This window comes from Oryctolagus cuniculus, chromosome 11, assembly GCF_964237555.1.
Source record: "Oryctolagus cuniculus chromosome 11, mOryCun1.1, whole genome shotgun sequence".
Taxonomy (NCBI): Eukaryota; Metazoa; Chordata; class Mammalia; order Lagomorpha; family Leporidae; genus Oryctolagus; species Oryctolagus cuniculus.
Window position 1 is genome coordinate 95,606,255 of NC_091442.1, and position 21,582 is coordinate 95,627,836.

General features: G+C 42.3%; 1 protein-coding gene across 4 annotated transcripts in view; it reads left to right on the forward strand.

The window, feature by feature from the left end:
* The first annotated feature begins 2,808 nt into the window (after positions 1-2,808).
* PLEKHG7 (pleckstrin homology and RhoGEF domain containing G7) overlaps positions 2,809-21,582 on the forward strand; it is a 69,238-nt gene continuing 50,464 nt past the window's right edge. For 2 of the 4 annotated variants that reach the window (XM_051846537.2, XM_070052695.1), the window contains exons 1-3: positions 2,809-2,939; positions 5,823-6,544; positions 7,268-7,290. In XM_051846537.2, coding sequence (XP_051702497.2) covers positions 2,909-2,939; positions 5,823-6,544; positions 7,268-7,290 — 776 coding nt within the window. In that variant the 5' untranslated portion in view covers positions 2,809-2,908. Of the gene's footprint in view, positions 2,940-5,822; positions 6,545-7,267; positions 7,291-18,101; positions 18,352-21,582 lie in introns of those variants that run through there. The other 2 variants (XM_070052696.1, XM_051846536.2) reach the window with 2 other exon arrangements.

The following is a 21,582-nucleotide window of genomic DNA, read 5'->3' on the forward strand; positions in this document are numbered from 1 at the left end:
CAAACTGTTGAAATCTTTACTTAATGTATGCTAAACTGATCTTCTGTATATAAAGAGAATTGAAAATGAATCTTGATGTGAATGGAAGGGGAGAGGGAGTGGGAAAGGGGAGGGTTGCGGGTGGGAGGGACGTTATGGGGGGGGGAAGCCATTGTAATCCATAAGCTGTACTTTGGAAATTTATATTCATTAAATAAAAGTTTGAAAGCAAATAATAATAATAATAATAATAATAATAAATAAAAATAAAAAAGAGTTAACAGCAACAATGTTAGCCTGTGTCAGGGAGCATAAGGCAGGATAGAGACTGAGGTGAACTGAGCAGTGCTTGTCCTGTCTGAAATAGGGAACCTGTCCTTGGATCTAAGCCTTCAGTGTGCATGAGAATATGGTAACGTAGATATAGTGTTGCCAAACGGATTATTTTTAACCCCGTAATCCAAGTTTTTCTCTAAAATCTCCCAGTTTCTAATGTTGAATTAAAGTGTTTTTAAAAAACAGAGAACCGCTGGCACCGCGGCTCACTAGGCTAATCCTCCGCTTTGCGGTGCTGGCACACCGGGTTCTAGTCCCAGTCAGGGCGCCGGAACCTGTCCCAGTTGCCCCTCTTCCAGGCCAGCTCTCTGCTGTGGCCAGGGAGTGCAGTGGAGGATGGCCCAAGTACTTGGGCCCTGCACCCCATGGGAGACCAGGAGAAGCACCTGGCTCGGATCAGCGCAGTGCACCGGCTGCAGCGTGCCAGCCGCAGAGGCCATTGGAGGGTGAACCAATGGTAAAGGAAGACCTTTCTGTCTGTCTCTCTCTCTCACTGTCCACTCTGCCTGTCAAAAAATTTAAAAAAAAAAAAGAGAACCAATCATAATTCCACAGCTTGCAGTCTCAGAAATGGACATCCCTGATACAAAAACAGATGTTAAGCTTCTGACTTTGTACTCCTAATGACCCCAGATGGCTTTCTACCCCAGCCAAAACATCCCAATCCAGTAAAGCAGAGAGTAGACAAAATGATGAAGCAATCTACACCCTCCGCAGAACTGAAGACTCTGTGGTCACACTGAGAAATGAGGGGCCACCTTTGCTATTGGCACAGATGCCCCAGGGTCTTGAAGGAGAAGCTGACCCTAGAGCTGTTTCTTCACCCAAAATAATTCCTTGTCCCTGTCTCCTTGACAAATCAGATGCAGGTGGCACTATTTTTTTCTGATCATGCTTTGTGACCTTTCTGAGACACTTAATTTTCTTAAGTTACAACCAGAGGTTGGACAATTTTGCATTGGAATAAAATATTCCATTATCATTGTCCCCCAGAAGAGACAGTTTTACAACATGAGCGCGTGAGGGGACTGGTAGATAAAGGACGACCTTCCTTTCACAAACCAAAAGCTAAAAGACTTTATTCATTTTTCTTTCTTCCTGAAGTCAAGCAATTCATTTCTAGACAGTGTTGGCAAGAGCTCAGACTGTTCTATGCTGGATCCATGCTGACAAAATAGATATTGCTTGATAATCCATTTTTTGCCTTAGTGCTAGTAATGGTGGCAATGGTGCTGAGGGCAGAAGATCAAGTCATTTTCCAAAGTTATAAGTAAATGATGCTCTAACAAAACCAATATGAGAGAATTAAAGATGAAGACAAAGCTTACACCAGGCCAAGGTTTATAAAGTGGGACTTTTTCTCCCCTAAGGAAATTTTAATATGTATAAGAATCACCAGAAGCTATTCTTAAAATAGAGATTTCTGGTCACACTTTTTTACTCATTTATTTTCATTTTATTTGGGAAAGAGAAAGAGATCAATCTCCCATCCACTAACTCACTCCCTAAATGCCCAAAGCAGCAAAGGCCCGACCAAGCCAAATCCAGGAGCCAAGAACTCCATGCGGGTTTCCCATGTGTATGGCAGGAATTCAAGTACTTGAGCCATTACCTGCTGCCTTCCAGGGTACACATTAGCAATAAACAGACACAGAAACAGAGCCAGGACTTGGATCAGGCACTTTGATGTGGGATGTGGGCAACCCAAGCAGTGTCTTAACTGGTAAGTCAAACACCCACTCCTCCCCAGAGTTTCTGATTGAGACAGCAGGTTGAGAATTTTCCTCTTTATAAAGTTCCCAAGTGACATTAATGCTGCTTGTCCAGGGACCCTGCCTTGAGAACCACTGAAATAAGTGTCTGTAATGACCTAAAGCAAAGACAATTAGAATTACTTTGAATTTGTCCTTATAAAGAGTATATAAAACTTTGTTATAAGGCGGCATGCATAGGCAGTGTCTCCACCTGGAGATATTCTTTGTGGTATTGATCTCATAAGAACACTGGAAGATACAAATGCTTTTCCATTTGCATTTTAATTACATGAAAATTAATGCTCATGAATGTGTTCCCTGAAGCAATGATCATTTCCTCTATTATTCAATACTTATGAAAGCATCCCATTAATAAAACAGATAAACACAAAATGCTTTAAGATGCAAAGAAAGAAAGATCCCAAGGAGTGATTCTCACAGCTTTAGAAAATAGAAACAGAATGGAAACCTAGAATTTCCTCCCAGAACTATCAATGATAGTTGTTGAACACCCTAAGGGAATTTTAAAAAGCCACATTTGCATATTTCTTTATTGGTTCTGACACTGTTCAGTGCAAGCAAATCAACTTTTTTTTTTTTTAGTCAGTCTTAGATTCTGAACATGCTTCCCTTTAGGTTTTCTCATAAACAAATGACTAGAAAATCTCTAAGACTGGAAGAGGCCAGTTCCTCATTTCAGCTCCTATCAAGGTTGCTTGCACTGACTCAACCAGGAAGGGTCCAGGTGACCAGTGTGTGACCTGCTGTTCCACGCCCTCGGCTGGCAGCTCCCTGTGTGGTTCTGCTGACTGTGTGGACTGTCAGAACCCAGCTGGACAATGTCACATTCAGAGGCACAGCATCCCACAGGTATAGAAGGCGACTTTCAGCTGCTTTCTGATTTCCCTTTTGCATTTTCCCTTTGTTCGGATCCTGTTGCTACCAGCTTTGCTCAGTCCTGTCTTACTGGTCTTTCCAGATCTAATTAGAATTGGTGAATCATTAATCTACATGGTTTAATTTCTGGAACAGTGAGATCCTTCTCCAACAATGTGAGGAGGTGTTTGTGGGATTCTTAAAGCTTGGGAGGTCAAAGGCTTGTGCTTTTTTTTATAATTATCATGTACCAACCTGGTCTTTCAGAGAGCCTAATGGAGAATAGTTAGCAGAAAGGTTGTTCTTTTTAACTTTTGACTCTTCACCTGCTCCAAAGAGGGTAGTAATTTAAGGAGGGCCTCTCAGAAGTTTTAACCATTTTCTCACTTAATTCCTGCAACAAGCCTGTGAAGGAAGTATGTTGATGCTCTTTATATAAGTATTATGTAGAGGCTGGCAGAAAAGTGGCTTGTCCTAGGTCTCAGAGCTAGTTGGCAGTGAGGGTGGAAGAGAAACCAGATCTGTTTATACCACAGCTGGACCCTTTCTACCCTCTGCATCCTGCCTCCCAAATCCCTGCTGTACTTTAAGTTTCTCCAGCTTTGCCGTGAATCCTGCCAGCAGCACTGTGGTTCTAACATTGAAGATAGCTAGCCAGCAAATTATACTAAATAATGCTTAAATCCAACTGGATGTAAATAACCTTCCCATGGCCACAACCCTGTATCCAGAAACCTAGAAAGGAAGCCCAAAACTATGCTCTGTTCCCTCAGAGGAGAATTAAAGGAAAAATCCACGAACTAAGAGTTCTGATACAGTTATTACGCAAGAGCCTATGCAAACATTCCTTTAGTATTATGCTGCCTAGAATGTGCCCAATGCTATAAAGGAGAAGAATAATAGAATCCCTGTCCTGTGTATGTGTGTGAAAGTAGCGGTAACCCCAGTCCTCAATTCAGCCATCTATATGTTGGGAGAATGAGGAAGTGACCTTTACCATCACTCCCCCACCTCAACCCCATAAAAAGGCACTTCACGCAATCTAGGTCTACATGTAGGGTTCTTTAACATTTGAGTTCTCTACCCAAAATATTAAAAGCAAAGCCAATGCTAAGAGATTTGGGTTTCTTTTATAAATAAGAGTTGAATCAACTTTAGTTTACTTCTAAGTAGCTCCTCCAACATCTCTCCACCCTAAAATATAGTACCAATTTCCTTTATGTGACTTAAAAGCAGATGAGAGGAAAGGAGTAAATATAAGAGGTCCCAAAGTTTCCCGAATCAATGTCATGATGTGGTCATGACAATGTCATAACATTGGGCTCCTCCTCTTTGCTGTTGAAAGTAAATTGAAGAGCCTATTAATTCTCTTTATACAAAGTCATGGGACTTCTGTGCCACAGACAGATTATAGGCAAGCACACAAAGCATAATGAGAAGTAATGAATAAAAATTAAGGAGTACCTCAGTGTGCAGCCATTTAGTATGGAAATACATAATCACATGCTATAAAAGCCTGTACCAATTATTGTACCCTCTGTAGAGCTACAGTAAACAGAATAATTGTCATTGCATTTCTGCATGGAGCTATGAGTGATAGTCAACATAATGAGGTTAGGACATAAGGAAAAGATGTACTGATTTTCAGTGTTTTCTATTTTCAAGCTGAAGAAGTAAATAATACACTGTAAAAAAAGTTCTAGTAAAAGTTGTTGTCAAATTATATAGCACTAAAATGGCAAACTTCAGATTTTGACTATCCAAATGTGTTCATTCTCAAAAGGTTCAAGATTGCTGAGTTTTATTTTAGAATTATAGACTTGCTGAAACTACTGTTGGTGACCTCAGAATATGTGGCCAGCTATTATCCATGCCCAGTCTGAAACTGCCTTCCACATTGCCCATGGCAAGGGACAATGGTTATGTCATCTGTTCCCCAATTCCATGCCTAGTCTGAGAATAATAAAGCATTGATTTCCATACAATAATACATCGATTATCTTGGAATCCTGTTCTTATTCTATAATTTAAACCTTAATGGAAAAGGCCTTGTTTTCCTTGTTCTTACAACCCCCAAATACACCAAAATACCTACCTACCTATCTACATACCTGCCTACATAGAAGACTCCAAAAAGTTCATGGAAAATGACTATAATGAAAAAACTGTGCAAGAATTTCACATAAAATAAACTGGCCTTTTAATTCCATTTGCAAAACTTACTAAAGTACCCTCCTACATAAATGCAGACTATAAGGAAAATTTAATGTGTACTTGATTTTTTTTATTTGACAGCGAGAGAGAGAGAGAGAGAGAGAGAGAGAGAGAGAGAGAATATCTTCCATTTCACTCCCCACATGCCCACAACAGCTAGGGCTGGGCCAAGTTGAAGCCAGGAGAGAGGAACTCCATTCAGGTCTCTTACATGAGTGGCTGGGATACAAGTTCTTGTGCCATCACCTGCTGCCTCCCAGGGTGTGCGTCAGCAGGAAGTTGAGTCAGAAGTGGAAGACAGACTCCATTCTAGGCACTCTGGTATAGGATGTAGATATCCCAAGGGGCAGTTTAACTCATTGTGCCATTGTTCCTCCCTCCATTTCTCCCTCCCTCCCTGCGTGTGTGTGTGTGTGTGTGTGTGTGTGTCTGTTTCTTGCTCTGCCTTTCAAATAGAAACTAAACTTCATAATATACAATGAACAAATTTCAGCATACTATTTAGAAGGAAAGACTAAAGTCACATGATAATTATCTTCAAAGCATAGTAATGCAAGGGCTGCTAAAGCATACTGGGCTCTATCCATCTCCTATGAGGAACTGGGAGTTTGACTGTGAAATTCAGGAACCTTTTCTCACCTCAGTTTCCCTCATTTGCTCCAGAGCCCACAGCCTGTTCCTCCTCAGTAAAGATGCAGCAACTCACTTGTAATTCCCCTCCAGAAAAGGACGAAGAAATGCCAGAGGGAGAGTGGCCCTCGAATGTGGAAACTGAGCACACCCAGCATGAGCCAGAGAACAGCAACTCAGACTGTGTCCCCTGGAAGCCAGCGCTGAGTTCTCCTAGCTTCGTGGGGAAAGCAGAACCATCCTGCCCAGAAATGCAGCCACAACCCATGGAGGCCTCTCCTCAGCACCCTTCGAGGAGCCTGTCAAAACAGCACGGTGAGAGCCAGGGGAATCTTCTCCAGTTTGACCGGCAAGCCCTGGGCCGCATTTCTACCTCTCCCACTTTGAGGAGGTTGAGGGGCAGTGGCTGGGGGACCCTGGGCTCACTGCTGCAGCGAGATGCCTTAGACACACGCACCTGGGGAAGCCGCAGGGAGCCTGCAGACTCCCCAGACTACCTTTCTAAGAGTCTACCTGGAAATCCAAAGGATTCTCCACACCTGACGTCAACCCTGAAGCCCAGCCCAAGGTTGCTTTCTACCCCTGAGAGCACCCTCAGTACTGCTGACTCCATCGAGCCCCAAGCCAGGCCCTCTGAGGGGCGTGCCCTGCCCATGCTTCAGACCATCAGTGAGCAGCCGCTTCTCCAGGCTTCTCTCGAGGAGCAAAAAGACCACTCACTGCTCAGCCTCACCCCACTGCACCCAAGTCCTCAGGTAATACAGGTGATGCCACAGTTGAGTATACAGGGTGGAATTGGGATAGGGTTTAGTGTGTGTGAGTCTTGCTGGGAGCTTTATGACATCTTCTCATGGAATTAAGCATTTGTGTGTTCATCATGGCAGCTCCTTCTTCCTAGTCCCAGATGAGATGTGATGCATGATGGGAAAGTGGGCATACCAGTTTGAGAGGCAAGGAAATGGAGTTACAGTGCAGGGCAGCAGACATAGAAGTTTTGGAAACATCTCCCAGCTCAATTATTCCTATCTAACCTCCTGCTTAGTAACCCATATTGCTATGATGAGAGACAGCACAGAAAGTCACAGTTGGAGAGACACACCCATTAGGAAACAATGGCTCTCAAGTAAAAAGAGTGCAGTAATTGGGGGAAGAAGAAATATGGGTGTCTAGGTCACCTCTTCCTCTATCCTGAGAGCTTTTAAAAAAAAAAAAAATACTAACATAGGCTGCAGGTGGCCTATCAGAATTTGGACAATAACAGTGTCCCTCTTGCAAGTGCACATCATTTGAAGACAATCTGATGCAGCTGCCTTAAAGAAGAGGGAAGGAAATTATTTATATTTCTATACCTCCCTCAAAAACACCCTGCAAAACATTCTAGCTGGGATAGCTCATTTTTTTCTTCTTTCAAAATGTTTTTGTTCGAATTTGGATGATTCAAGTAAAACCAAAACATATATCTTTAAAATTTATTTCAGGGAGAAAAAAAGCATCAATCCAGGTATGTATGCCCTTTTTTCCAGTGCTATGACATCTGTTGACTGTTCATTTCACATATCTATTTCTGATTTGATAGTGCCTGCTGGTGTATTGATCAACACATTTGGTTTTACTACACCCAAGTCCCTCTTTATGTTTATGGGTATAAGAGTCTTCACTTTAAGAGTGTCCTTTAAGCGCACAGCTGTGACTTTTGGGCACTGTGTATGTCAACCCCTGCAGTCCTGGTTTTCCCTTTGAATTGTCAATGCCTTGGCCCTATGGCTTAATTAATATCCACTACAGGTTTTGTCTGATAGAGAAAATGGAAAAACCAAAAACACTCAACAGCTTTTCAAGAGAAGTTCAGAGAACAAGGATAAAAGGGACAAGACATCCTATTTAAATCCAGGGCGACCTTTGACATGTCTGCATGACAGACTGCCCTTATCTAGAATGCAAGCAGATTCTGTCACTTCCAAAACCAGCTCTGAACTTGCACTACTGCCCCCCACATCTGCCATCTCTCCCAGGGATGAAGAGTTTCTGTGGCAGCAAGGGAAAAATCCATGCCCAATTTCAGCTCCCCGATTTGTGGGACTGGCAGGAAAGCTCTCATTCTGTTTGAAAATTCAGAGAGGTCCTTAGGTGAAATAGCCGTTGTTTTATTACTGGCCCTTGCTCCTCAAGCAGCAGTTTGTTGTTCTTACAGTAAGGAAAATACCATCTCTGCAGTCTTTGTTTACTTCAACCCTAACTGATCTAAGTGTGTGAGCAAAGGTAGAACACAGTCACAAAACCATAGGAAAATGCAAATTATTCATTAGTGTACCAGTTGGCTGTTGCTACATAACAAGCCACCCCATTACACTTAAATCAACAGCTAGTTCAGTGTTTCTTATAAACCTACATATCTGCTGGGAGTCAACTGGTTGAGAGTGGGTGGTTGTGCCCTCCATGTCTCTCATCCTTCTCACAGGGTCATAGGGCTCCTAGGTGTGTTCTTCTTATGGTCAAAGGAGAGGACAAAGAAGACAAGTGGAAATACATCTTAAAGACCATGCTCTGTATCTTGTCTAATTTGACTGGCCAAAGCAGGCCAACTGGTTGAACCCTGGGATAGGGAATTATATATCATCAGTGAGAATGCACTGAAGTATTACACAACGAAGGGAATGGATCAAAGGACGGGTGAAGAGGCCATTAGCACAGTATCTTCCGTGGGTGCAAAAGACAAGAATGCTCTAAGATCAGGTGTGTCAAAGTGAAAAAGGCAGCGGTCTCAGAGAAAGATGATGATGTTGATTAGAGTCATTTCGTGCAGGGACTAAAAGCATGTTTAGGAATTTGTTCTTTACCCTAAGAACAATATGAAACCATTGAAGAATTCATATTATCATGTGTAGATGTGGGATTGAGGTGTGTGGGGAGCAACTGGGAGCAACTCGGACTAGACTAAGTTACTGGAATTAAGACTTATTCTATGCATCTGCTCTCCCACAATATGGCACTGAGAAGGGAGAAACAGTTTCTACACAGCTGCCTCCAGTTCAACCAATAAACTGTAGGACCTGCTCCTGATTGGAGGAGAGCAGCGTACTCGGCGTGTGGGTAGCAGAGTTGGGATTGGAGGAAGAGGACTATAAAGGAGGAGAGAGACAACATGCACCAGGAACATCTAGGGGGAACATCTATCTGAAGGAACACCTGTGCAGCCCCTGAGAGAGCCGGCCGGTGGTGTGCCGCTCCCCCACGGAAGTGGGGAATGTGGCAGGGGGAACCGCCCTTCCACGGAGGTGGAAGGGATGGTAGCCAACCCGGGAAGAACCAGCAGCAAACCCGGGGAGGGCCGAGCAGACGAAAGAACAGCGCAGGGTCCTGTGTCCTTCCTCCACGAAGACGGGGAGCGACAAGGTGAGAGTGAACTTGAGCAGAAGAATTAGAATGTTCAGATGGGAAGTTGAAAGGTTAGGCTATGATTAGGGCAGTGGAATTAGAAAGAACTATTTCAGTGCAAGAGAAACTCAGGAAATACAGTCACCTGGACATTATGAAGAGTAGACCACCAGGGGTAAGGGAAAGAAAGTTGACAAGAACAATCACCAACGTTTTGGCTTACAGAACAAGGTGACCAGTGTTTATTCATTGATCTAGATATATCTGAGGGAATAAAAAAAAAATATGTGAGTGGAAAGTAGGTCTTGACCTCAGATCTGAACACGCATGATTTTTCTATGTGTAGCTTTTCCCTAATACTCATTTTCCAAGAATATTTGGAAGACTGCTCATATGCATGAATTTCAAGATGCTTCCACCAAATCAACTTATCTTTTTAAATTAGTTTATTTATAGACTTTATTTGAATGGTACAGAGTGCTCTCATCCACTGGTTCACTCCCCAAATAACTGCAACAACCTGAGCTGGGCCAAGCCAAAGCCACGAGTCTGGAACTCAAATTGGAACTGAAAGCTGAGCTGGACTCAAACCCAGACACTCTATATTGGATGCAGGCATGCCAAGCAGCAGCTTAACCATTTCACCAAATGTCTACCTTCCAACTTATTTTTTAATTCCATTTTCCATGAACATTTTGAGGTACTCTCATCTTTCCATGTAGAACAAGTCCATTCCTCCTTTTTTTGTGTGTGTGTGCCTTGTAAATGCTTCCATCATAGTATCTAAATGCTGTATTACATTTCTTTCACATTCATCTGCTCCCAAAATTCACACCTTCCTGAAGGGGTGGGCATGTGGCATAGTAGTAGAATCGTTGCTTGCAACACCGATATCCACATCAAAGTGCATGGTTCTGTTGTGGTGGGAGCAGGGAACAAGGGGTTCAGGTTCTATCTCTCACATGACAAGAATCTGAGAATGAGGCACAGGTAAAAGTTAGCCGAGGAGCCGGCACTGTGACATGGTAGCTAAGCCTCTGCCTGCAGCAGCAGCAGCCCTTATTGCTGTCAGTTTGTGTCCTGGCAGCTCCTCTTCCTATCCAGCTGTCTGGGAAAGAAGTGGAAGATGGCCAAAGTGCTTGGGCCCCTGCATCTGCATGGGAGACCCTGAAAAAGCTCCTGGCTCCAGGCTTCAGATTGGCCCAGCTACATCCGTTGTGGGCATTTGGGGAGTGAACCAGAGGATCAAAGATCTTTCTCTCTGTCCCCCTTCTAACACTATATCTCAAATAAATAAATAAAATTTTTTAAAAAGTTAGCAGAGGAAGATAATTTATTAACAAAGCAAAGGACACACTCCAGAGGGAATGCAGGCATGCTCCAGGTGCATTCCCTAACTTTAAGTGACATGGAGACAGGGGTGGTAGTGCTTTCAGAGATCTCCAGGAAAGAAAGGGATTTCCAGAAATTTGGCAATACCCCAGTTTCCAACCATGTTAGCAGTCTCAGAAGTGTCATGGCATCAGATTAATGATGGGAAGAGGACTGGCAGCCATGGAAGTTTATCATGATACTTTTAGGGTTACCACAGGACACCATCACCAGCCATGTAGGATATTTTCAGTTGGTTCTGGGCAGTGGCTTTACTACAATAGCAATTTCAGATTGCTGACCATGAGGGGTTTTAGAGGCAGCTCTAGGAGGGAGTGTGGTGGCATGTCCTCTGGCTCTTTGATCTCTGTCTTCTTACCTATAACAGTTCAAGTCCCAGCTACTGGCTTCTGGTTCAGTTTCCTGTTAATGGGCACCCTGGGAGGCAGCAGGTGATGACCCAAGTGCTTAAGTACCCAAGTACTGCCTCCCATGTGGAGATGTAGATTGAGTTCCCGGCTCCTGGCATCAACCTGGTCAGCCCTGGCTTTTGCAAACATTTGGGAAATGAACCTGTAGACGAAAGACATCTTTCTTTCTTCTCTTTCTCTCTATCTTTAGAATAAAAAGAAAGTCAAGAAAATCTTCCTGGAGACAGCACTTCCTGTTTACTTCTGAACTTCCAGTACTGTCGCTCCCCCACTCGCGGAGGAACGACACCAGACCCTGCACTGTTCTTTTTGCCCGGCCCCTCCCGGGTTAGCTGCTGTTCCCTCACTCGCGGAGGAACGACGCCGTTCCGGGTTAGCTGCCGGTCCCCCCGCCTTCACGGAGGGGCAGCACCCCCGCCGCTTTCCCCGCTTCCGCTGAGGAGCGGCACACCGCCGGCCAGCTCTCTCAGGGGTTGCTCAGATGTTCCTCAGATGTTCCTGGTGCATGTTGTTTCTCTCCTCCTTTATAGTCCCCTTCCACCAATCCCAGCTGAGCACGCTGCTTTCTTCCAATCAGGAGCAGGATCAGCTCCTGCAGCTTGTTAGTTGAATTGGTGAGGCAGCTGTGTGGAAGTTGTTTGCTGTCTCTCAGCGCCATATGGTGGGAGATCAGATGCATAGAGTTAGTCTTAGTTCCAGTAATTTAGTCTAGTCTCAGTTGCTCCCCACACTGTACCCAGCATCTCCACCTCCAAAAATATTTATTAAAGGAAAAGATGGATGAAGGAATGAAGAAGGCTGGCAGAGTGCTTAAATTACAATGTCCCTTATCTATCTCTAGCATATTTGTATTTAGACAACAGAAATGGATTAAGGCCAAGTCAAGAAGCTATGTTGATAGGATTTTAACCAACAGGAATCAAGTGAGGGATATTTTGACTATGGAGACACCTTCCTGGCACCCCTTATATTCTATATTCACAGAAAGACATCTGTCTTGCCTAATTTTCAAGTCAGCCCTGAAGCTCAGAAGGGAAATGTACATACTAAATTTCTATGAGTATAAAGACTAATCCTCCAGTGCTCAAAAGGAAATAGGAAAAATTCTAAATATATCCAAATTGGCAAATGGAGCAACCTTAGCATGAAAAAGACATCACAAGGTATTTGAAAGTCTACCTTGAGGAACAAACCAGAAAAAATATTGAACACCAGTACAATTTACCCCAATGTCAGGTTCATTTGGGACTCCCTATGGGCAACAGTACAATGTGGAGTTAAGTTCCTAGAGTCAAACTTTCAGAGTTGAAATCCTACCTCACTTCTTTCTGGCTATATGATCTTGAGTAACTTCCTTAGCAGCTCAAAACTTCATCCATGAAGTGGAGATAAAAATAGCATCTATCTCATAAACCTTTGAACTGGTTAAATAATAACTCAAATGGTAACTAATGTTATTTTTTATAGACACCATTTAGCACTTCCCATGTTCAAGTCACTGACTTATTTTAAAATATTGGTGGGGCAGGCCAAGTGCAATGGTTAAAGCTACTGCTGGGGATCCCCACATCTCATATTGAATGAGTGCCTGGATTCAAGTCCTAGCTCTGTATCCAATTCCATCTTTCTGTTAATGCCCACCCTGGGAAGCAGCAGATAATTATTTTGGGGAAGTGGGGTGTTAATGTTTACCCCAGGCCTTTGTCTGCACAAAAATAGGGAGAGTCTAGGTGGTGGCATATACAAAGTAACTTTTATTCAAAAAGTGAGGAAGGGAACACATACACATGTGAATGTGGGTTGCTCCACACAGAGATATCCATTGTGAGTGCTCAATGGGCCCAGAAGAGAAAGGGGAGGGGCATAGCACTCTAGCACCTCCTCCATTCCTGATCTCTGTTCGAAGACAGAGCTCCCCCTAGTTGCTGACCTCTTTTATGAGGTCAGAGCAGGGTACCTCTGCAGGGTTAAAGCCAGTTAAGAGTTTTATGACACTTTCACAAAATTCCATGTGGAGATTAATCTCCATATATCCATGCTATGTTCCCCCCAGATCCCAGTTGAAACAGACATTGGAGGTGGGTGCATTTTCATTGACAAGTCAGAGAATAAAATTACATATGGGATGGGGGTTTGTAGCTTACAGCTCCACTTTGTTAACTAGCTACCTGCTTATCCTATATCATAATGGCTGAAGTACTTGGGTCCCTGCGACCCTCATGGGAGACCCAGATTGCGCTCCAGACTCACAGCTTCAGCCTGGCCCAGCTCAGGCTATTGCAGGCATCTGGAGAGTGAGTCAGTGATGGAAGCTCTCTGTGCGGTGTCTCTGTCTGCCTTTCAAGTAAATAAAAATAGATTAAAAAATAAAAAGTATAAATATTCTAACTCCAGAGTAAGATAATTGATCACACAGTTCACCTGATATATCTGAAGTATCCTCCACAGACTTTTATTGAAACCTTTTTATATACCTAGCACTGTCTGTAAACTCTGAAAAAACACTGGAGAGGGAGAAGACTCTGCCCAGCTATCTCAGAGCATTGAAGCTTGTTGGGAAGGTATGAACTAGAGACTGGAGTGATATTCATTACTCAACAGAGAAGACAGCAGCCTCAGGGGAACCTCCCGGATCCAGCATGGCGGAACTAAAGCCACATGCTGTTCTAACACCACAATCAGCTTCTCTAGTAGTTTTGTTCACTACTCTACACCCAATACCTGAGATACTGACTGACTCCTACAGGAGCTCAATAAATGTGGAAGGAAGGAAAAAGAAAGTTTATTGGTCAGTTAGATTTGGACATTCCCTATAGGGGAAACTGTGAGGTCCTCTTTGTGTACTGTAAAATTTTCTCTTAAAGGTACTTATCTCTCTACAGCTCCTTTAGCATTCCCCACCCTCTTTATTTTGTGCATGTTTCTTGAATGTACGTTGGGTTTCTAGGGATTTATTAAGTGGTTATTGCTTGATCCTACTAGGTAATTTTAAATACACAGTGAAAGATCTTCCATCTCCTGGTTCACTCCTCAACTGGCCACAAATGACAGGTCTGGATCATGCTGAAGTCAGGAGCGAGGAACTCCACCCTAGTCTCCCACATGGGTAGCAGGAGCCTAAGTACTTGGACCATCTTTTGCTACCTTCACAGGCACATTAGCAGGAAGCTGTATCAGAACAGGAGTAGCCAAAGCTTAAGCAAGCACTCCCATGTGGGAATCCAGTATCACAAGCAGTGGATTAATCCACTACACCACAACAACCCAGTGAGAGTGTTTTGGCTCTTGTCCAGAAAAGACAGTAGTAGCCTAGAAAGGTGAGAGCTCTAGGCAGGTAGTAGCAGCTAGTCTGGTGATGTGAACACATGTGTGTTCAATGAATATACTGATGAGTCCAAAAAGTCACAGCACAGGGTATTGCCCATACACTGAGACTCCTTGGCAGGGTAGAGAGGGGGGTGTCTCTGTTCTGTGTTCAAACTGATGTATCAGGGACAACTTTTCATTTGTCCACTCCACATTAATGAAATAGTCACCAGGTACCAGGTTACGGGTGGTAAACTACACCAGAGTTCCTCATCTGTGTTGCCTTCTTGCTTGGATTTCCAGCAAATGGGACATTTTGATAAGAGTGTTGAACTGGGAACTATAGCCAAACATACAAAGATATGTTCCCAATAATCTTCTGGGTTACTGATGAAAAAATATGTCCCAAATTTAACCAAGAGGCTACAATTTAATAATTGGGCACTAACTTGCCATTTTTTCTGTTGATTATTCTACAAGGTAATAAAGTATTAGCGATCCTTACTTTGTTCTTCCTGTGTAATGAACCCATAGTTATAAGCAAGAATTCCAGGGCCAGCACTGTGGTAGAGGTAAAGACACTGCCTGCAGTGCCAGCATCCTGTATGGGTACCTCATGTGCTGGCTGCTCCACTTCTGATCTAGCTCCCTGCTAATGCACTTGGGAAAGCAGCAGAAGTCGGCCCAAGTACTTGGGCCCTTGCACCCACGTGGGGGACCTGGATAAAGTCCCTGGCTCCGGGCTTCAGCCCAGCCCAGCCCAGCCCTGGCCATTGTGGCCATTTGGGGAGTGAACCAATGGATGGAAGATCTCTTTCTCTCTGCCTCTCCCTCTCCATCTCTGTAAATCTTTCAAATAATTTTTTTTAAAAAAAGATTTCCAAAATGTGCTATATGAGGGAACTTTAAAAAGTTCATAGAAAATGCGTATTATGAAAAAACTATGCATGGATTTCAAACATTTTTGCTCTGAGATAAATTTATCTTCTAATTCCATTTTCCATGAACTTTGTGAAGTACCTTCATATTTCTTTCATAGGTTAAAACACTATGATGTTTGAATTCCTACCTCTTCTACTTACACAATTAGTAAAAAGCAACCTGTTGGGCAAAGGACTGAAACAGACATTTTTTGAAAGAGGAAATCAAAATGGCCAACATACACATGAAAAATGTTCAGGAGCACTACCCACCAGGGAAATACAAATCAAAACCTACAATGAGGTTTCACCCCACCCCAGTTAGAATGGCCCTCATACAGAAATCAACAAACAACAGATGCTGGCAAGGATGTGGGCAAAAAGGCACCCTAATCCACTGTTGGTGGCATTGTAGACTGATAACGCCACTTTGGAGGACAGTATAGAGATACCTCAGAAATCTGAATACAGACCTACCATATGACCCAGCCATCCCACTCCTTGGAATTTACCCAAGGGGAATGAATCAGCATATAAAAGAGTTATCTGAACCGCTATGTTCATTCAGCTCAATTCACAATAGCTAAGACATGGAATCAACCTAAATGCCAATCTACTGAAGACTGGATAAAGAAATTATGAGATATGTACTCTATGGAATACTTCACAGCAATAAAAACAAAATGAAACCCAACCTTTTGCAACAAAATAGATTAATCTATAAAAACATAATCCAGTCCCAAAGGAACAAATACCATATGTTCTCCCTGATTTGTGATAACTAATAGAACACATTAAAGGAAAGCTGTAGAAGTGAAATTGACACTTTTGAGAAGCAATGACTTGAACAGCCTTTGTCTTGACTGTTGATGAACAGTTTTTTGTTTATTTTTTCCTTAATGGAGAATGGGACTGGGAAAAGGAGAGGGAGGAGGAAGTGGGGTGGAATGGGGGTGGGAGGGTGGGTATGGTGGAAAGGATCACTATAATCCTAAAGTTGTACTTATGAAATTTGTACTTATTAAATAAAAGGTTTCTTTGGGAAAAAAAAAAAAGCAACCATTTGAAAAAAGACTATATAAACTTTTACTGTCAGACAAGGACTATAGTTTCTAACGAATAGGACCTAATAAGAAACCAATGCACAAAATTTATAGCAAAGGAAAAAATAAGGTTGTGCCTTACCCAAACTGTAGTGCTTTCAATGAGATTTTCATTCCATTAAGACGTGTTTCACTATAGGGCATCACTATGTATTCTAACATTTTTCATGATTTCCCCTTAATGATTCACTTGGAAATGAAAGACCAGTAGTCTGGTTTGAAGCCTCTTTGAAGGAGGAATCTTTAAAAATATTAATGATCTATTAGTCATCTTTCTAAAGGGGAAGCTTTCAGTGATTTGCCTTCAGACATTTCTGCCAAGGAAAATGTCACCACATAATTACCACCCCCAGCCGCTGGCCACTGACAGGGGGAGCTGACAATGCTGCCTGAATCCCCAATCGTGATGTGAGATCATGAGACACAGAAAGCATCGCTCTGTCACCACACTTGGTTCTCATCTACAGACAGAGAGCCAGAGGAGTGGCATACAGCAGTCACACTTGATAAAGGTCAATCACAGCTGGGAAACGGCCCTAGGTCGACTGCCCATGCCTCTCAATGGCATCACCCTGCACTAGTTTCTTGCAGCTGCAGTAATAAATTACCACAAACCAAGTGGCTTAAAACAATAAATGTATCCTCTTTCAGCTCTGGAAGCCAGAAATCCCAAATGATGGTATTAGCAGAGCCTCTGAGGGCTCTGGGGAGGGAGGACCTTTTCTGGCTTCATCATTTCTTGGCTGTCGCTGCATCAGTTTTCATCTCTGCCTCTGTCTTCATCCCTTTTCTGTTCTGTCTCTTATCTGGGCATCTCACAAAGACAGTTGTTCTTTGATTTGGGTCCCCCCAGATAATACCAAATAATCTTATCTCAAAATTCTTAATTGAATTACATGTGCTAAGACCCTTTTTATAGCTTAATATCACATCCATAGGTTCCACGGGTTAGGATGTGGGCCTACTTTTTGTGGGCAGTGGGGGCACCATTAAACTTCTTACACTCCCTTTTTTTAACCTAAAAAAGCAGTCATTATTGTTATACACAATTTTGCAAAACACTTTGTACTTTGGAATTTTTGGTAGTATCTTTCTGTCTTCTTCCTACTTGCAAGCCCTTTTTGGAGTCAGACCTGAATATTTGTGTTTTGTGTATGGGTTTCAAATGCAAAATCCAATGAACACTTATTTACAATAAGAAATTACAACAGGTCTTGAAGCAGGAAATACCACAAACAAGATTCAGGAAACAACAACATTTTTATCAATCAACAGCAGACATGCCTCTCTGTTACACATTTTCCTGTACATTCTTATCCACATCTTTGACGGCCTCTTCACATGAGTTACTTTGTAAGATTTTCTAAAGATAGAAAGGCAATTCATGCTTCTGAATTCCTGATCAAAACTTTTTATGATTGAAAATGATCAGCTATTGGTAATGTTATACTAAGTTTCAGCATCATTGTCAAAGTTAGGAATCCTCTGTTATGTTTCTTTATATATAAACTGTAAGGTTTTTGTGACATTCATATTTTTCCTCATGCAAGACCGGCTCTGTCATTCATTACAAGTAAACGACCTTATGTAAGTTCCTTACCCAGCCCTCGAAGCCTCGAGTTCCTCTGGTTTAGAAGAACATTAATTCCCATTTCCTAGGGTGCTTCTGAAAATCAATATGATAACGCATGTAAAGCACTTGTCAGGACGGCAAGAAAGAATCAGTGCTCAGTAAATGCCAGCTGACCTTAAATTAGCATAATATTCTCCAAGACCAATTTATTGAGGTCCACAGGGCGGCACATTCTCAGTGGCCTGTGAGAGCAGCCTCATTGTTGAGCTGAAGCCTGGGTGCCTGGAGGCCTGCTCAGCAGTGGGGGAGAATTCCCTGGATTCTCTGAATTGTTGCCTTCCCAGCCCACACCATGAACCTTCCAATCTTCAGCAGACAACAGACTAAGGAGACCTCCTGGTACCAGAAGGGAGACAAGATTATTCCAGCAACCATGGGACTAGTTCCGTCTGATCTGACCAGCTTGGGGCAACGCAACTCAGGGTTAGTGAAAGTGTGGCTGCATTGGGGTTTCTGAATGGGGTGTGGAGAGGGAGGGTAAGGTGAGGGGTGTCAAACCTTGGAATGTTGCTAATCTTCATTAGACACCCAGTTAGAAAAACTTCACAATTTTGTCCTGAAGCAAGGAATACCCAAGCATCAAACCAAAAAAAAAAAAAAAAAAATGTAGTTCTGAAGGATGTTTTAGTTGTGTTTTTCCAAACAAATGCAGGATGCCCAGAAGTTATACTGTGCTCACACAGTGACAGTGCGTTGCCAGCCACACCCTCAAGTATTTTGCCTTTAGTACTAGTTCATTTCCAAGCTTTATCTCCTTATGAGAAAATCAGGTATGTCAAAATAATTCTCCCCTGCCTTTGTCATAGAGGACATCCTACCCAACACAGGTCCAATTTTGTTTGGGGAGACAGAACTCAAAATTCTGAATTCTTTATAGTTACTACCCCAGTGAGTAATCAATTCAGAACTAGACAGAAGAACCCTGCATACATACCACTTTGTGAAAGAAGAGATCCTGATATTTAGACTAAGAGTAAGATACCAATTTGGAACCAACACACACACACACACACACACACACACCCTCCCTACTTGAGACTTAAATTCAAAGTCTTGCTGAATTTATTACAAGCCTTTGCACTAACAGCATGAATATAACAATCTGAGAAGCCCCGGCTGATGCAGACCAGGATCCTTTTCAGAATACCCAGAAATCTAACCTGCTGCCAGGTACAGGTGACACAGGGACAGATTTTCTGCACCGATCCATATCTCTTCATATTACTGGGTGCAAATGTCCTTTCTTACAACTTTCCTCTATCTTTATATGATTACAGCTGTGACTCTTGATATTTTTATTAACCTATGATCTCCTTAGATGAGCCAAAACATTTCATGCCCCCAGAGACTGTACAATGCCCTTCAGGGGCACAAGGCAGAAAGCCAAAGTCATGACTCAAGCCCTGTGCAAGCCAATTACCCTCCCTCTGCTCCCTATATGCAAATTTAACTCCAAACTAACCTATGAGCTCCCAAATAGATGCCTCATGTCAGAGGTACCCAGGGCCAAGAAGAAATGGATAAAGGGAATTTAACCACGTTTAATGGGAGCAGGGGATCAAGTTGCAGTTTGTTTTTGTATATGTGTTTAATTATTCTTGCAATTCAGATTGAGAAAATAAACTCATTTCAGACCTGCCTGTCTTTTATACTATAAGTCAGTGTCTGTATTCAACAAGCTTATTTGAACACCTGCTGTATGTCAGTTTCTATGTTAAGTGATTAGCTTCTGTGATATAAAAGAGCTAATATGATTTTTCAATGAAATCATTAGCATAAAAAGACAAGAAGTGGGTAGGGAGGAAAGGGGAGAGAGACAGAGAGGGTTGACCCTCCCTGAGTCAATCAGAGGAATTCTGGAGGAAGAATTTGAAAAATGGAATTTAGAGATGACTAAGAGTTGGCCAAACACAGAGGAGAGAGGCAGGCAGATGGGAATCTTCGGAGGCAAAGCACGGAGGTGTGAAGTGCAGACTATGTTGAAAGAATAGCATGCAGCAGCTATCCCTGGAGCACCCATTCTGCAGGACTGTGTGTTGGGAAATCACAGCAATCACTCTGCATGTGTGCAGGTTTGGTCATTGTCTCATTTGTTTAACAACTGTCTGCTGAACCCCACCAAATGGAGACTTAGACTAGGAGCTAGGTGCTTAGGGTAATATGGGAAATAAGATGTGAATCTACAAAAATCATATACAGTAAGACACTTTCACGTGAGAAGACAACATCAGAGGATTATTCCATTATTTGTGTTCATCAGCAACAATGGACTACATCTTAAATCAGCACACCTACCAATACAAATGAGGATAAGGCATGGTTTTGGTGCTTGAAAGCTGGCAATGTAATGAAATATACAAAGATATAAATAGAACATACTGTAATACATTCAAGAATTAACATAATAGCATTTGTTGACTGCATACTAAGTTTCAAGCATTGATCTAAGTGCTTTATATTGGTCATTTTAGTCCATCCTCACACAATATTACTACTGTCCACATTTCACCAATGATAAAGAGCAAGAGAAGCTACTTGCTCAAGCAAGGATACACAGCTAAGGTAAAAATCCAGGCCATTTGACCCACATTCCTAACCAGCAATGCGGAGAACTGGAAGCTTCTGGAAGAGAAGCACAAGTGTGGGTCTAGAGGGGTGGAGAAACTAATTGTTCTACCCTTGTAGCATTTATGTGCTCTCTGAAGTCTCCAGGGAATATAAAGGCAGTTTATGGAATCTTAGGAAAATGTCAACCTCATGTTACCAGATTGTGTAACATCCAGAGTTCAGGCTCAAGAGTAAACCCCCACCATCACCAAATTCACCTAGGTTACATTTTTATTTCAATTTTCGTAATTTTTTCAATTCCCAAAAGACTCACTCCATCTATTCCCCATAAATACCAAATCACATTATTTGCTTCCAGGACCTTTATAAAGACAAGTATAAACTTGATAAAGAAGCTTCTATTGTTTCTTTGCAAGGGTCTCCCTGTAGACTCCCAAAATTTTATATTCTATAATAACTTGAAAATCCCCAACTGGATTTGAAAACTTCTAATCCATTATTTGTCAGCCCCAGTATCCTGAATACCACTAGGATACAGCTAGAATTATACACCTTATTAAAATTAGAGTAATTTTTCCAATGCCCATCTAATTCTGCCCCCTTCCATCCTCATCACCACCATGGATATGAGGTTGGAAGACGAAAAGGAGAAAGTTGTAACAAGTTGAAACTACAATGATCTTATTATAAAATCTAATTAAAAACTGGATGGTGAAAAAGTCAAACAGGAGTGCAGAACATCAAAAGATGGCTTCATTCTTGAACAAGGAAGATCAGGATGGAGATACTTGTGTCTTAGGGTAGCATCTGTCTGTATGTCACAGATCGTAACTAAAATGGCTTAAGTAAATGAAGAGTGTTTCTTTTATAACAGTACACCAGGTTCTTTTTTTCAAGTACTGCTACTATGTTTGCAAGACTGCTGGGATACGTTCAGATTTCAAGTCATATTCCAAACAGCAAGAAGGCAATGAAAAGGCAAAAGGTAAACCAAAGAAGTTAGCCAAGTCTGTAGCCTTTGAAAATGTTTTCTTAGAAGTAACACCCAGCAGCATCCAAGTCTTATTGGCCAGGTTTGACTCACAC